The sequence below is a fragment of the Idiotropiscis lumnitzeri genome, chromosome 11 (assembly GCF_059441095.1).
Source record: "Idiotropiscis lumnitzeri isolate Australia: NSW breed Sydney's pygmy pipehorse chromosome 11, RoL_Ilum_1.0, whole genome shotgun sequence".
Taxonomy (NCBI): Eukaryota; Metazoa; Chordata; class Actinopteri; order Syngnathiformes; family Syngnathidae; genus Idiotropiscis; species Idiotropiscis lumnitzeri.
Genome location: NC_142401.1, coordinates 12,760,822 through 12,776,945, shown reverse-complemented (window position 1 = coordinate 12,776,945; position 16,124 = coordinate 12,760,822). Strand labels below are relative to the sequence as shown.

The 16,124-nt window shown below is 41.6% G+C and overlaps 1 protein-coding gene across 5 annotated transcripts; it reads left to right on the top strand.

The window, feature by feature from the left end:
• Positions 1-1,895: 1,895 nt before the first annotated feature.
• Positions 1,896-13,286, top strand: frs3 (fibroblast growth factor receptor substrate 3). 5 transcript variants are annotated; one of them, XM_088310069.1, is made up of 8 exons: positions 1,896-2,034; positions 3,623-3,751; positions 3,832-3,920; positions 7,163-7,349; positions 8,198-8,359; positions 8,724-8,845; positions 8,929-10,080; positions 10,164-13,286. In XM_088310069.1, exons 3-8 carry the CDS (start codon positions 3,855-3,857, stop codon positions 10,167-10,169), a joined length of 1,695 nt encoding a protein of 564 aa, XP_088166195.1. In that variant the 5' UTR covers positions 1,896-2,034; positions 3,623-3,751; positions 3,832-3,854; the 3' UTR covers positions 10,170-13,286. The 5 variants fall into 5 exon arrangements, with proteins under 5 accessions (XP_088166195.1, XP_088166194.1, XP_088166190.1 ...); XM_088310068.1 differs by having other exon boundaries at positions 10,154-13,286; XM_088310064.1 differs by having other exon boundaries at positions 8,929-13,286.
• Positions 13,287-16,124: the final 2,838 nt, after the last annotated feature.

Below are 16,124 nucleotides of genomic sequence, written 5' to 3'. Positions count from 1 at the left end.
ATTATAAATTCGCAACAACGAACAGCTGTTTTGAAATTGTATTTACTGGTTCATCTTATATTGGCTTATTAATCATAATAACCTTATAAATTACCTTATTTGACATTTTGAAAATATAACTGTAAGTATAACAAACATTCTGTTTGTTGAACCTTCTCTGAATAATTTAGTATGAGTATGATCATTCAGGATATTGGCTCATCTCACTGGAATGTCAATAAAATGACACGTTCTCAGAAAAGAGTAATATGGTGAAACACACACACACACACACACACACATATATATATATATATATATATATATATATATATATATAAGAAAGCACATTTGTATTTTATTGATGTGATAGTGAGTTAAAATGACTCAGGCATTCGTGTAGTTAAAATCGGATAATGCTGACGTAGTACACAATACACGCAAAGGCATATATTCTTTATCATCTTGAAAAATTAAAGATTAATAATGTATTTATCTAGGACTGTCTCCTTTTTCGTTTTCAAATCTTTGCGTGTAGGATTTCCGAATGTAATATACTGCTCCCTATTGGTCAGGGCACACACACCTTACCATGATGCACAAACTGTTTAATAATAATGCCTTTATTAGTCCCACAATGGGGAAATTCGAGATTCGAACCCAGGCCTCCTGGGGAGACTGGGTCCGGAACGCGGCGCCTTAGACCACTCGGCCATCCTGGCAGCCAAATGGGGAAATTTGAGATTCGAACCCAGGCCTCGTGGGGAGACTGGGTCCTGAACGCGGCGCCTTAGACCACTCGGCCATCCTGCCATCCTGGCAGCCTAATCATTGACATTGTATTAAAATATGTTATTACCATATACTTTTGTAAAATACAATAGTGTAGAGTGCTATTTTTTTAACAACTTGCAAGCGTGGTCACGGAACAAACTAAGTACATATGTTTTATTTAGCTCAATGTAAGTTGGGAAACTGAACGACTAAACGATATTTATACAGGAAATAATTCACGAAGTTGTTGATCTTTTTTTACAAACCCTTTTCAAAGTATTTTTTTTAAATTGCATTTTGCAACGGATGGCTAAAACCGGTAATTCTCAGTGTAGTGCGAGTACCACTAGTGGTACGCAGGCTCTATCTAGTGGTATAGTAAATCATCACTGCTTACTGCCCAAGTATAGTTCTAACAACATATTTGCATTTAATCTTTATTTGCCACCATATATTTGTGGTTTTAGTTCCCTTTCAATGTACAACTTTATTCTGGTGAATTTTTTTGATTATAAGAATTTTAGTGCTATAAATGATCTATTTTTCTGATATTTTGACACACATTATTTAAATAGTACTTCTTTCTTGGAATAATTTGACTTTAGACTAACAACATAACATGTCTTCATTTCTGAAAAACCTTGGGGGTTGTTTTTTCCCCAGTATCACAACTTAAGTCACACCGTTTTCCCCCTTGTCATAGTTTGACTTTAATGACATAGAATTTTATTTATCTTCTCGTAAAATCTTAATTGAAAAACACTTAAGCTTATGCGATAGTGCAAAAAGTTCGACAACCGCTGTCTTAAAACGTAGACTGGACTTTGAGGGATAAGAGGACTATTTCCAGTGCGAACAGCGCCTGGCAGCTGGCTGCTTGGCCCCTCCTCCCGCCCCTCAAGCCGGGCACACCTTTCCGTACCTCCGCGGTCCTCCAGCCTCTTTACCTTCTTGACGGCTTCCTCCACCTCGTTGTCTGCCTGTCAACTTTGACCCACAGCTGCTCGGCAAATGTCACACAGCCAGCCAGAGGCCCGTGCTGCAGTAGTGGGAGGGGGGCGGGGGGTGCGTTATAAGGGGGGAATGAGCTAGAGCGAGAGAGAACGGGGGGTGGGGGGTGGGAGGAAAAATAACAACATTATTACGGCTTTCACCGCATCTCGGCTCTACGTCTCCGCGGGCCGAGCTCCACATCCCCGCCGACCGGACGCCGCCGACACCTGCCGCGCCGCGTCCACGCGCGCTCGGCGTCGGAAAGAGCGAATCGACGGTGGCAGACATGTGAGTAGCGGAGCGTCGTTTCTGCACTTCGGTGCTGCTAGGTGCTATTGTAGCCTCACACGGACGCTCATTGCGCCGTTTAGCGTCACGGGCGGCGTGCTTTGGGAGCTTGGTGGGGGCTAATGGAGCGAGCTGGCTGTGGTTGAAGTGCTCCCATGGATGGATGGATGGATGGACGGATGGACGGATGGATGGATGGAAGGAAGCAAAGAAGGAACGAAGGTAGGAAGGAGGGAAAATCCCATTGAGGCTTTGGCTGGGTGACAAGTCTGTAACGTAGGCTAGCGCGCAGAGGTTCGAGTGTGTGCGCGTGCGTGCGCGCGCGAGTGTGGATTCCAGCCCCAGTCAGATGTGGAGGCCCGGCCCGTAGCGCTCACACTGCGGCGGGGGTGCATGTGTTTTGCTGGCCGGGCCGAGGAGCACATTCGGCGGTGGGAGTCTGCAGCGTGACCACCAGGGCAGATGTGAGTGGGCTTTGCTTGATGTTGTCACAGAGGTGCAGCATTGTGTCGCTCGGGTGCTCGCATAGTGATACACAAGCTGTTTTTAAATGTACATGAAGTTTGCTTTTTGTGTGTATGCGTCGTGTAGATTTTGAGATTTGAACGCCTACTTACCGTTAAAGTTGATGTCTCAACACGTTTGTAGTCATTTACTTTAGCTGCTGAGTCAAGAACTGAGTCAGCCCTTTTTAAGTGGAAGGACTAATGACACAAAAAGAAATAACAAATGACACATTTGTCACTTCCTGTTCCAAGTCAGCCGTATAGGATTCATTTACTGACACACTGACTCTGATTTGGGCTTTTATATTTCCATCCCGGTAAGCCACAGTTTATTTATTTTTACCTAGATGATCACTATGTCCAGCTAACAAAAATGGTACAGGGATTCCACTGTATTTTTGATTTTTAACTGTGAATAAATAAATATGTCAGATGAATCATTAATCCAATGTTTATTTTCTTTTTTCTATGATGCTTTTTCCTTTTCTTGCATGTTAGGCTTGGTTCGTGCATAAAGACAATCACACAGTTTTTGTCCTGATTTTGCCACTTCCCATCCAAGAACAACAAATATCATACTAATGTCTTACAAGATTATTTTATAAGATTATTCAGTGGTCTGCAGTGTGTTAGGATTGAATTTGTACGTATAGTTGGGTCCAAAATAAGTCCCGTGGACAATCTTAAACACAAAACGTGGTAAATATTTACCACCAAAAATGTTCATGTTTGTGGGGAAGTCTGAAGACTCAGAGACTACCGAGTCGTGACTCCGGGAATAAATAAAAAAGCAACCCAACTGAGAAATAAGGAAGAAAGTGTGAAATTTTTTTTTTACCAAGGTCTTTTTCTTTTTTAGTTTTGGTTTGGCCTTAAAAATAATCCCAAAATGACCTGTCATGTACTCAGTTCCTTGTTACGTCTTGTGTTTCTTGGCAGTTTGAGTAAATTCTACAGAAGATGGCCGAATATTTCGGAAGCTATTCACGAGGGGCAACGCATTAAAATCAGCTTCTAAGATGAAGCGATATTGAGGGGCATTCAGATTCTCAGTGAACATCATTTATTTTTTGCGCTTTCAGGGACAAAAACATGAAGCTTCTCATGAAGACGTCAGTCCAACAAAGCAAGTGGCTTTCGACAACAACAAGGCCCAGCAGAAGATCCTGGGACTGAAGCGCACGTCCCTTCACACTGATGGCCTGGACTGAGTAAGATGAGCGTGTAGGATGAAAACGTTGCCGTACAAACACTGCTATGCCGCTAATGTTGCGTGGGTCATGTGTGGCAGGTTTCAGCTGGCCCGCTGAAGCCATGGGGAGCTGTTGGAGCTGTCTGTACAGGGACCCCATCCGAGACAACCATCTCACCAAGTTTAAGGTTCGTGCTCTGTCACTCATTGTTGAATGACACATACAGAGTAGGCCGTGATTGCCAAACAAAATTTTTCTTTGTGCAATGAGTTTCTTTTAGCTGGAAATGACACAAGGAAAGGGCAAAAGATTGTTACAAGCCATAATGGTATATTTTCATTAAATATATCCACAATTGTAATTGTTTGATATATTTTAAAAGTGATTCATATCCCAAATTATATTGATCCTCTTTGCACCATTTTAAATTATTCTTTTAACTTCTAGTATAATCCTGAATCCCTAGCATATACGCTGTCTAGCATCCGAACATTTACTTTTTCACAGATTTATCATCAATTATTTGCTGAAACACTCACATTCGCTGTTTTTGTACTAAAGCTAAAGCATTGTTTCATTTAGAAATATTGCTATTGCATCGTTTAGTGGTGTCTTGGTGCCAACAACTATGCCGAAGTGAAGGGAGGAGCTTCATTCTGTCAGACCAACGCTTCACCTAATTGAAAAAGTGCTTTGCTGCCATCTTGTGGCCATTATACGTAATCCCTCTAGTTTTTTTTAGGTGGGTGTCAATTACTCAACTTTTTTGTAGATCAGTTTAACAACAATCACAGTTGAAGCAAAGTGCTGTACATAACGTTGAGTATGAAACATTAACTACAAGAAATAGACTAATAATAATTGTGATAATAATAATACTGTACTTTCCCGTGAGTTTGCACTTTCTGTGTAAAGAAATCCATCGGGAGAATCCAAGTGAAATTTAATGTGAAAAATCCATATAATATAAAATTTATATATTGATGCTCTTCTCAGCACTGAACTAATGACAAAAAGTAAGTGCACGATCTGTGCTTGTATTATGCTGTTATTACAGTTCATGTAGTCGTTAACCACATTTGCCAGCTAGCATTAGCAACAGCCATTCGTGGCACTTCAGACACGCACATAAAGGCATGTTGTCAGCTATTTGAATTTTGTGAAGTCACCTAATTGTCACGATTGTTTCTCTTTGCAAAAGTCGGAGTGTGTAGCGTTTATATTCATTTAATTGTCCGTAATATTTTTTTATGGTCACCAGGTGGTGTCATTAAACAGACTTTTCTTGGAGTTTTGGGCAGACAACATGCACTATGTAACTCAATGTGCTTCACATAATTAAAAGTACAACATTTCAAAGCAGTTACAAAGAAAAGTGTTTCAGACATTTAAAAGCAAAGTAAAGGAATAAAATGTATATCACTATTATTACTATCAGTAATTACAGTGCTAAATAAGAATTTGGAAAATATGATTTTAAAAATGCTTTCTTGAAAGACCATATTAATAGGTGAAATTACAAGTTTGTTTTATTCATTTTTATCTTTATTTAGTCATATTCACTCTGATAATAATGGATTCCAGCAAATCGGGGGACCATATTATAAGTGTAGAGAAATATTTTTTTATTATTTTTTTTAAGGATGATGTTAACTACGCCGCCCCCTTCTTATTCGTTAGAAAGGAACATGGTTGAAATCTCCAATGACCAGAATAATGGTTGCGGCAGGATGTTCTAATTGTAATCCCTCAATTACAGCATGTATATCATCTCTCACAAGTAGGGCTGCACGATTTTGGAAAAAAACCTAATTGCGATTATTCAGACCAATATTGCGATTGTGATTCGATTTGCGGTTTTTGTATTATACACGTTAAAATGCATTAAAATGCTACTGTTTGTAAAATACATATTAAGGAGTATTAATGACAAGAACCAATCAGTATGTCACTCAAGGCTGTAGCACTGTCTTTATTGTGCACTTCCGTGACTCGCTGCCGCTCAGTACGGCAAGCGAGACGGACAAAAACAATCGCGGACAGTAAACATATCTCACAATACATTACCCTGTTATCCGTTCCTGCTTCGACTTGCTTCATTTTATACACTCTTTGACTTTTCCTTTACACGTGTCCCTCATTTCCTCGCTCGCCACTGCAGCATATCCGCTCATCTCCTACACTGCAATCTTCTTCACGCATGCACGCGCACACCCACACGTCACACACAAGCTTGTCACAATGCTCGCAAAACTACGATTGTGAGTCAGTTTAGTTTCAGACAAAGAATTTGATCAATATTATAATACAAATCACTGTCACCATTTGAGACGCTCTCCTCTGGCCATTATATTGTATTCATTTTTGGGGGGCTAGAAGTTGCAGCATATTCACCATTGCTTGTATCAGACATGCACGATCACAATTTACAATGTTGCCATTAGTGCTGAAAAGATGCTCTGAGAGGGAGCTTGTCACCAGTACGCACAAATACTTAGGAGATAGTTTTTCGATGCCAATTTTTTTCACAACGTGAATGCTACTGTTAGCGATCTTAGCTTAGCACGTGAATGACCGCTATTTGTTTCCTCCCCTTCATCTGTTTAATTCCAATCTGTTTGACAGGCTTCATACTCAAATCAGTGGTGCTGTTTTAAACGTTTTAATACGTTGGTCGTGTTGCCTCTAGATCTGATGGTTTTTTTTTTGTTTTTTTTTGATGCGGTTCATTTTTGTCGAATCGGCCGTACATCCAAATAATAGACGTATTGCCCATCTATAGCACGAGCATCTCCCTCTCCTCGTCTACGGCGGCAGAAGTTACTTCTATTACATCCACTTCGGTACACGGCAATGACAGAAAAAAACAGAGGTGCACGCGTAGTGTGTTATTGTCGGACTAACACGTGTTAGCCAACTACACTGATTGGCCAGCGCTATTAAGACCCGAGCATCGACAATTCTGGTTGGCTAATTCATCTGTCACTCAAACGGCAAAGGTTGTGGGAGAGAGGAAAAAAATGAAAAACCTCACTGTTTTGCGATTAGATAATCGCACTACGAAAAACCTCGATGTCGATTAGATTTCGATTTATCGTGCAGCCCTACTCACAAGTATGACTATACTCTCTGCCAAAAGGTGCCACGAGTTCCGACCTAAACCCTGTAAATGGTTGGCAACAAGTTAGCGCGGTTCAAAATGACAACTAAATGGTAAAAAAGGAGGAAAAGAGAAAGTAAGGAGAAAGGTAACAGAACTGTTCTGACAGGCAGCACATTACTCAAGAATTATTGCTCTTCACAACGGGGCTTGCCCCCCATGGCCAACTAATAGTGGGAGTTTACTATAATCAATTCTGATTTCATAATATTATAAATGCCTGCATTGAGAAAGGCTTTATAACATATTCCATTTAATGTGATTCGCAGGTCATCAATGTGGACGATGAAGGCAACGAGCTGGGCTCTGGTATCATGGAGCTCACCCAGACCGAGCTCATTCTTCACACGCGCAAGAGGGACGCCATCAGGTGGCCGTACCTCTGCCTGCGCCGCTATGGCTACGACTCCAACCTGTTTTCTTTTGAGAGCGGGCGTCGTTGTCAGACCGGACAGGGTGAGTGACGCTCGTTTCTTTTCTTTTTGTTTTTTTTTTCTTTTTTCAACTGTTGTAATTATCAACGCCATGGATTCTCTCTAACGCAGGGTTTCTTAAAAAGTCAAAAAAGGCAAGTGAAACCATGAATCTAAAAACACGGTTTTAACTGCCATTGAAATGGCTTGAGCTTTCAAAAGTATTAAAGTCTCAAATCTCAAATTTAATTAACGTTCTTTAAAAAAACTATATATATATATATATATCAATGACTCATGTGGTAATATTTCGCAATTACTAATGTGCCTAATATGGTTTAAGATGGGACTCTTAAAGGGGAAGTCAAGCCCCAAATTTTCTTTCCAATAATATGTTTTATGCAGCCGCACTGCTCTAATAATATTCTGACTAATATCGTGTTTGTGCAATACAAATTAAGCAGCAAAATCCAATTTTTTTCTACTTGTTTCCTGAAGCTAAGTCGTGATTGACTGTAACCTGAGCGCCCAGAAATTGTGATGTCATTTTCACTCGACTCAAGGTGACAAAATGGCCACCTCCTGAGCTGGGTAAAAATGGGTGTCTTTCTCGATGTAACTCAGATTCCACAAATGCTATAATAATCCGAATGCTGTGTTTTGAACTAGTGGGGGCGCATACAGCATATTGTAAAGAAAATTTGGGGGTTGACTTCCCCTTTAAGAGCAGATGCGCGTCATTTATGTACTACAGCAATTTTGGACAACATGGGACAAGTCGGTCTTATATTCCATTTCAAACGCAAGTAAAACGGTGCCTTTTTTCCCCTCAATAAGGACACAAAATCATCATGTGTAATTGTGTTGTTGTTGTTGTGTTCGCTTGATTAGGAATATTTGCCTTCAAGTGCTCTCGGGCTGAGGAGATCTTCAACCTGCTCCAGGAGCTGATGCAATGCAACAGCATCAATGTGGTGGAGGAGTCCATGATGATGTCTGGTAGCGGCCACACGCCAGAGATGGAGATGTCTCGTGCACCACAGACGCCCAACAGTCAGTCACACGGCCACCACACACACATTGTTTGAGTATTGTTTCTCGTTACATAGTAGTGGATTGCCTTTGAGTAGATTCCTCAACACTGTGGCGCAGGCATGCTGACCACTTGTCTGCTGTGCTACACTTGTCAGTGTTTGTGTAGTCTAGTTATTGACTCAGGAGGTCAAGTTCATGTTAGGCCAAAGGTTAACTGTACCATTTAGTGGAAAAGCGTTTAATTGTCCTGCCTGGTCTTCGCAGCACACTGTGCCACAATACAGTGTTTTGGAATCACTAGAGTTACTCTAAAACACTATTTAGACTGTGTAACATCACATGGTACTGCTTTTGCTACTTTGTCCCATAAATGTGCCTGCAGCTCCAGCATTCCCCGTGCCGACTTTTCCCAATGGATACCCCGGTTATCCAATCAGAGGGGATTCCTCCCAGCCTTCCCTTGCTGACGATCATGGACACAATCTGATGGCTTTGGAAGACCAGGTTAGGTGAACAGTAACCATGCTCCAGCCTGCCTTGTGCTTTCTAATCTGTGCTGACTTGAACTCCGCTTAAATTCTTACCAGACCCACACTTATGTGAACACTGTTAGCATGGAAGGGGATCTCGCCATGCGTCACTGTGTGCACTCCCTACCTGAGGTGCGGCCCAGCACTTTCACCGAAACGACACGAGTCGGGGGCCAAGGGAACACGCAGTCCAACCTGCGGTGCTGTCCCCTCGAGGAGCGTCAAGATCCCCAGGTGTTCCTACAGCCATCGTCGCAGGAGGTCAAGTTCATGCTGGGCCCCACTCCAGCTCAGCGTCATCTACTGCAAAGGGAGCGCGAGCGGGAGAGGGAGCGGCTCGCTCACGGCCCTCACAGCCTTCAGCCAGTAGAGGGCGCAACAGGCTCAGAGACGGATGGAGACGAGCCCTCGGTGCACATGTGCAATTCCCTCTCTTATCACCATTTCCATCACCACCCACACCGGCACCCGTGCCACGAGCATCCGGACAGCTGCCGAGGCGCCGAGCTCACCTATGAGAACATCAACGGCCTGCGGAGCGGCCGGAAGCAGCGGCTGAGTCCCAGCAGCGTGTCCCAGTCGGTGGGCTCGAGCAGCAGCAGCAGCACGGGGGACAGTCACTCCCATACCCTTCTGCACCCGCACGGCCCGTCCTCGCTTCCCCCGCAGGGCTACACCTGCGAGAGGCCCATGGGCGGAGGTCATCGCCGGACGGCCCTGCTAAACTACGAGAACCTGCCCTCGCTGCCCCCCGTGTGGGAGTACAGCGCCCTGCAGCGTGACGACGAGCAGGAAGATGATGACGACGACGAAGAATACGAAGAGGAGGAGGAAGACTTCGACGAGTACGAGTTCTCGGAAGGCCCCGAGACGAACAACGGGTACCACCCGGACGGGCGGGGCATCCACAGAGACGCCCTGCAGAACTATGTCAACACAGAACAGGTGCAGCCGCCCAGAATGCGACACAGCTGCCCGCCACATCCAAGACCATGTCAGCCCGACAGAGGGGGCCGCATATTTAACTTTGATTTCCGCAGACGCTCGAGGTCAGGGGTCGGAGTCTGTGAGCATGGGCACATGCCTCCGTCACGGCAACTGAACTACATCCAGGTGGACCTTGAGGGAGAACCTCCCCATCAAGCTCTTGGCGCCGGCGGAGGCGGGCAGCCCCACCAGCGCCTCCCGCCCCAAAAGTGTGGCCCGCAGGTACCCCGCCGCAGCGAATGCTACGCAGTCATCGACCTGAAGAAGACGGCAGCCATGTCCAACCTGCAAAAAGCTCTGCCCAGGGATGATGGCACTTCCAGAAAGACTCGCCACAACAGCACAGACCTGCCTCTGTAAACCACGTCGACCATGAGGAGCAGACACGGCGACGGATGAAAGGCTCATCCTCATTTTAGCACACTGGACCCTTCACTCTCATCCGTCCATTTCGACTGCGGCACTGACTAAGACAGTACAGGTACCAGATTAGAACCCTACTGTATCTGTGTGTATGAAAGGGAACCTCTTTAGGAGAATTTTGCCATTCTATGCTATTATTTACTAGCTGTGTTGTGACGTTCTCTCCGGAATTGCACTTTGAAGTGCAAATACTGTTTGCTTGGTTTCTAACGAGCGAGCATATTGACAATATGCTGAGCAATGAGAACGGCGGCATCTATGTGGAGTGGAAGCAGCCATTTCCATTGTGTAACTTAATTATGATCCTCCAAACCATTTCCCCTCTATTGTTTGCGTTCATGTACTGCCCCAGCTCGCACGTCCACGTGACAGCTTTCACTTCTTCGTGAGAAGCCCGACATATACTGAGGTGTAGCCTACCATTTTTTTAAAAGACATTTCTGGCCGTCGTCCGTACCTCGTGGCCGGTGGAAAGAGGTTGTTATTTATTCATAAATGCCAATAGAGCAGTTTGCACACAATCCTATGGAATTGTATTCTTTGGGTTTTAGGGAGAGTTTTCACAATCACAAACAAAGAATAAAAGAACCAACTGAGGTTGAGAGGTTGTTTTTGGAGAATTCAACGAAGCAGAAGGGACAAGTAGCACAAAGTGAATCTGGTGAGCCTCGTCCCTCTCCCAAGTAGCATATCACCCTCCATGACACCTCCATCCACAGCTTACGATAATGCACTTTTGAACGCAGACAAGTGAGGACGCTGTTTATTTTCAACATCTCCTCCACCTGAGCCACAGGTTTCTCATTTTCAAATAAAACAGGGGGCCACATAGTGTATTTTCTAGCCAGCATTTGTAGTTCTTGAAGTGTTTGCGAGACAACATCCTCTGAGGCATTCATCTTATTCGCCTCGTTTAAATTGTTCTCACACTCTGCCCATCGTCAGATATGAATGGTCTGCGTAAAATGGAAAAAGCTTTCATTTTGGATTGCTAATCACTTATCCATAGTATAGTGAGAGATTAATATATTAATTTATTTCATTATTTATTAGTTCTCTTGCTTAATGAAGTGTACTTCTGTTATGTTCCATGTGACAACCAGCATTTTTTCTTTCTGTAATCCAGTTATTCTGGAGACCAAAGTTTTACTTATGACTTGTCCGTGCGGAATTCTATGTTAACAAAAGAGAGACTATATTTTAAGTGCCAAAAATGTAAAAAAAAAAAAAATAAATAAAAAAGAGATGTAATGAAATCAAAGGTGCCAATTGTAAAAAAAAAAAAAAAAAGTAGGGCTCTAGAAATGATAAGACAAAAAGGGGAATCAAAGTTAAAAGAGAAAGGAATCTCTTTTCAAGGATGAATAGAAACGTTGAAAAAAAAAATGCACATTTCACCTCATCCATCCATCAAGCGCCATATTGGAGTGATGTATGGAAATGTTTGCTGCTACATGTACATACAGATTACATTCAGACAGTAGCCCATGTAAGTGACTGTCCTCGTCTTGATGAGAACCTGCTGTATGTTTGCAATCTTTTGCTCTTATATTGTTCGGTACGCTAAGTAGCATTGTCATGTTCTTTTGTCACAACGGTGTACATGTAAGAGTTTAGGGAAGTTATTTTCATCTCATTTTGGCCAAAACTTATATATTGATTTTTACTGACTAAATGAGCCAAATAGAGGCAAGAATCACTGATGCGAAACTTTGAGTCTTACAGAGGACACATGCCTTTGCGCGTCAACATCATAAGTGTTGAAATGTTTTTGTCCCCCCCTCCCCTTTTTTTTAATAGATACATATATTGAGGGTCTTGTTGTGCCTTTGTTGGTTCAGGAGAAATCTGGATGAGCATACAGAAGTATACAGTGGAACCTCAAAAGTTGAAAACTATCTGTTCTCTGACCAGACGTTTACAGTGTGTGTGAAAAGTCTACACACCCCTGTTCAAATGCTAGGTATTTATGATATCATTTCAGAACTTGCTCCACCATTAATGTGACCTGCGCTGAACCAAGGTTTTTGGAATTATGACCAAAAGGTGATTTTGCAAAATGTAGCAAGGCTTGGATTGTTTTCCTTTGTAGCATGAGGCTTGTTTTCGCCACCCAACCCTGTAATGGTATGAAGACAACAAAAGATTGTTGGACTTGCCAGAAATGTTTGCAGCTTCTTCAGTGTTTCATGTCACACGATGACATTTGAGGTCTGAGGCTTATTTTTCCTGAAAATAGAAGTTATCACATTGAGGGATTTCGACATTGGAGGTTACACTGTATATTTTACACAATGTGACCCACACATCTCATCTAGACCACTTTATTTATTTATTTGATTGATTTTAATATTGCAACATTTTGGCTTGCAAAACCCGAACGGCCAAATTAAATTACACAACCTGTCAGCATTTTGTTGTCTAAGCTTAGATCACTTCAGAGGGAAATTGTATAAATAATTTCTAAAACAGAAATTGTGGCATTGAAAATGCATTCATTCTTTTTTATTTATTTTTTATTTTTTACCAATAGTTAAGAGTTAGGACATGCTACAGATATTGGACTCTAATTACCAACCAACCATATGAAACCAATTACAATGGCTAATTCTGACAGAGTATACTACATTCTCATGGAAAGATTGTAGTTTTAGATACATGCTGTACATTCCCAACACAAAAGCCTTAAAAATCCCAAATTAGAAGTTACTATTAGTGTTTTTATTTTTTAAAGCCAACTTGTCTCAGATTGGGACTGTTTGACACGATCCATTTGAAAGATGTTTACATTTGCAATAAGTGAGTTTTTATTAAGTTAAAGTAGACCAATTTGTGAAGAGTGAACTAATTGTCTGTAGACCTTTTCTTGTTCTACGTCTTGATGACGTCTCGGTATTTGCTAGAGGCAACAGATCGGAATCCTGGAGTAGACCCCGAAAAATGCCTTCTTGTATTTTTGTTTGCCAAGTTCATAAAATCAAAAAATAAAAACGTGACAACGCAAACTGACAGTCAGAGAAATTTCATACGTCTGTGGTTGAACGCAGTGTGGCAAAAGGATTGCACTGAACGTTTGCGTCCATTCTTACGTAAACAATGTTGTTGAAATATGCTCGCTAGTTTTGCCTTCAGCTAAGCCACGTCCATAAATGACGTCTAATTGTTTACAAACACGGAATGGGTCGACAGAGATGTGAGCTTCATGTCATCTTCCTACGTGCCGGTTGTGTCAATCTTCATGTTTTTACGTTCACATTTCAGCCTTTATTATTGTTTTTCATGATTGTACGATGTAAATTGTCACTTACAGTGCCATCCACGAATTCGGGGTTTAAAAAATTTATGGTCAGCAGTCTGTTCTGAATCATTGAATGTCCAGTGTAGTCATGCCTTGAGATAAGAGTTGAATTCGTCCATAGCCATCATCCTTTCCTGTTGAAATAAATGGAAATACTATTTATGAGTTGCTGCCTAACAACAACCTCTTAACAATATTGTACTTTATAAAAACACATATCAAATACATGATGACAGTATATATATATATATATATATATATATATATATATATATATATATATATATATTATTATTATTATTATTATTATTATTTTTTTTTTTTTTTCTGACATTTCTTTTGCTTCCATTCGTTTATATTGGGCTTCTTCTGTAGAGCGCACCTTGTCCAGCTGGGGGCAGTATAATACAAATGTGTAGCTATATATGGAGCAAACGCTTCTGTAGGCCACTGCAATATTAAAATTACAATCTTCGTCGTTCTTGGGAGAGGATAAAGAAAATATGCGTAGGAGTATTTTTATTTCATCTTTTTCATGTGTTGCTCCACAACTGTCCATTGCTTTAAGCTGACATGTCAAACTAATTTTGTCACGGGCTAAACTAGATACTTTCCCTCAGAGGGCCATTATCACTGTGAAACCTTATAAATGTTTAATCAGCTCTTCATATTATTACATATACAGTGCACAACAAATTGATAGATAACTCGTTTTGAAATAAGGAGTCAGGAATAATTGTTAAGTTAATGTAAGAGCGGGTTTGGTAACAAGAAAATGCTTGCAAGAGTACTCAAGAAAATTGGAAATTTTGTTCTCATGCTTGATTTGCTTTCATGGGCCACATATAATGATGTGGCAAGGCAGACGCTAATGCTCTTTGTTAATCCGTCAGTGGCTTTTTGCATTTATTTTTAGGGGTAAACGCAACAGACGAATCTGAAGCTCTGCTACGTGGGTGTTTTAAATACACTTTTCCTTCTCTTGAGAAGCAAAAATGGATGGATGGCTGTTTTATGTTTCGTTTGACAGTGACTTTCAACTGGCCGTGGGAATAAAAAGCCAAGAGCATTTTTTTTAAGTTCTCTCCTGGTTCAATTGTATCTCAAGGCACCACTGTATATGCCGATGGGTTGTTTTAATTTGGGAATTAGAATCTTTAACCGAGAATGTTTGAGGAAACCCAACACTCGATCACCATTGCCTGAATTAATCTTTGGCCTTGAGTGATCAGGAAGTGCTTGCGTTCTCAAAATGTGATCCATGATGTCAGTGTGTACATAACGTAGCAACCTCACCACCACCCACACAGCTACATCTCCCATAATCCAGTGACTATGTGAATTAATAGTTGTAGCGCATGCATGTGATCTCACCAAGTGGCTCTCTCGATGACAGCTGACGCCATCAAAGCGTGTCACTTCACAGTCACAGTCTCAGTCTTGGGTGTTTATGCCTCAGGCATCCAACACCCGGGGGCCCTGCGGTCACAATGGCTTCTGCCTGTGTTATCTGAAGGGCAAGATAAGAACTCTCCTCACAAAGTTCCTCAAACTCAATTTATCATCTCGTTGTTAAACCAAAAGGGCTTGCTCTGTGTTTACCGTTTAAACATGAAATTGTATTATCTAGAAATCCATTTCAAGAGGTTTCTTTTCACTGTGCCTTTCATATGGGCGCTGGGGGGAATGCATCTACTGCAGTTTATGAGGTCATACGGTTGTAAAAAAAAATGTAAAGGTAACAGTCTGACATTTGGGGATTTATTCATTTATTATTCCACCCTCATGCCTGTATTGTTGATTTTGAAAGCAGATTCATTGAGTGGCTTGGAGACTGAACATGCGCGTCTGCACTGTGAAAGCTTATCTGATCCTAGTCTGGTTGTCTTGTGTTTTGTGTAACTGTAAACAAGAAAAGCTAAACACAAAGGGTATACTTGGTTTATTGGACGGCAGCATGTTTATCTGCGTGTTGATTTAAGAATGATACATTTGCAGATATTTGCCTCAGAAGATAAAATTTGTCATTAAGTTTCGCTTGCTAACAACAATTGCCAAAACCAATTTGTGTGTTTGGAACTGACTTGGTCTAAATTTAACGTTTTCATGAATGACAACTGATCCCTTCACAAATATTTACCAACCTTTATTAAACCAAGACCAATATTTTACATTATTAAAATGTCCCAAAGTGGTTAAATGGGTATCTCCCGCTATCTCAGGCGTGGGCAAACTACGGCCTGGGGGCCACATGCGGCCCATTAAACATTTTAATCCGGCCGCCAAACTTGAAAAAAAATTAAATGAATAAACCTTGTTAATGTTTTATTTTCTAAATACTGTGGTTTTTCAAAGACATATTAATTGTTGTAATGCTTTAGTTCACTTTCATTAAAAATTAAATGTATTTTTTTTTTCCTCAAAGGAGGTGAGGTTGCCAAAACACTCCATCCATCTGTTCCTGGTCCGGCCCCTCTGTCAAATTTTAGAACCCATTGTGGCCCGCCAATCAAAAAGTTTGCCCAACCAATCTAGTGGAAAAGCA

What these genes read in the sequence shown, in the direction of transcription:
- frs3 (XM_088310064.1), top strand. Translation starts at nt 3,855, where the DNA reads ATGGGGAGCTGTTGGAGCTGTCTGTACAGGGACCCCATCCGAGACAAC. An exon ending in TCGTTGTCAGACCGGACAGG is followed by an intron (nt 7,350 to 8,197) that starts GTGAGTGACGCT and finishes TCGCTTGATTAG; the next exon opens with GAATATTTGCCTTCAAGTGC. An exon ending in TGCACCACAGACGCCCAACA is followed by an intron (nt 8,360 to 8,723) that starts GTCAGTCACACG and finishes ATGTGCCTGCAG; the next exon opens with CTCCAGCATTCCCCGTGCCG.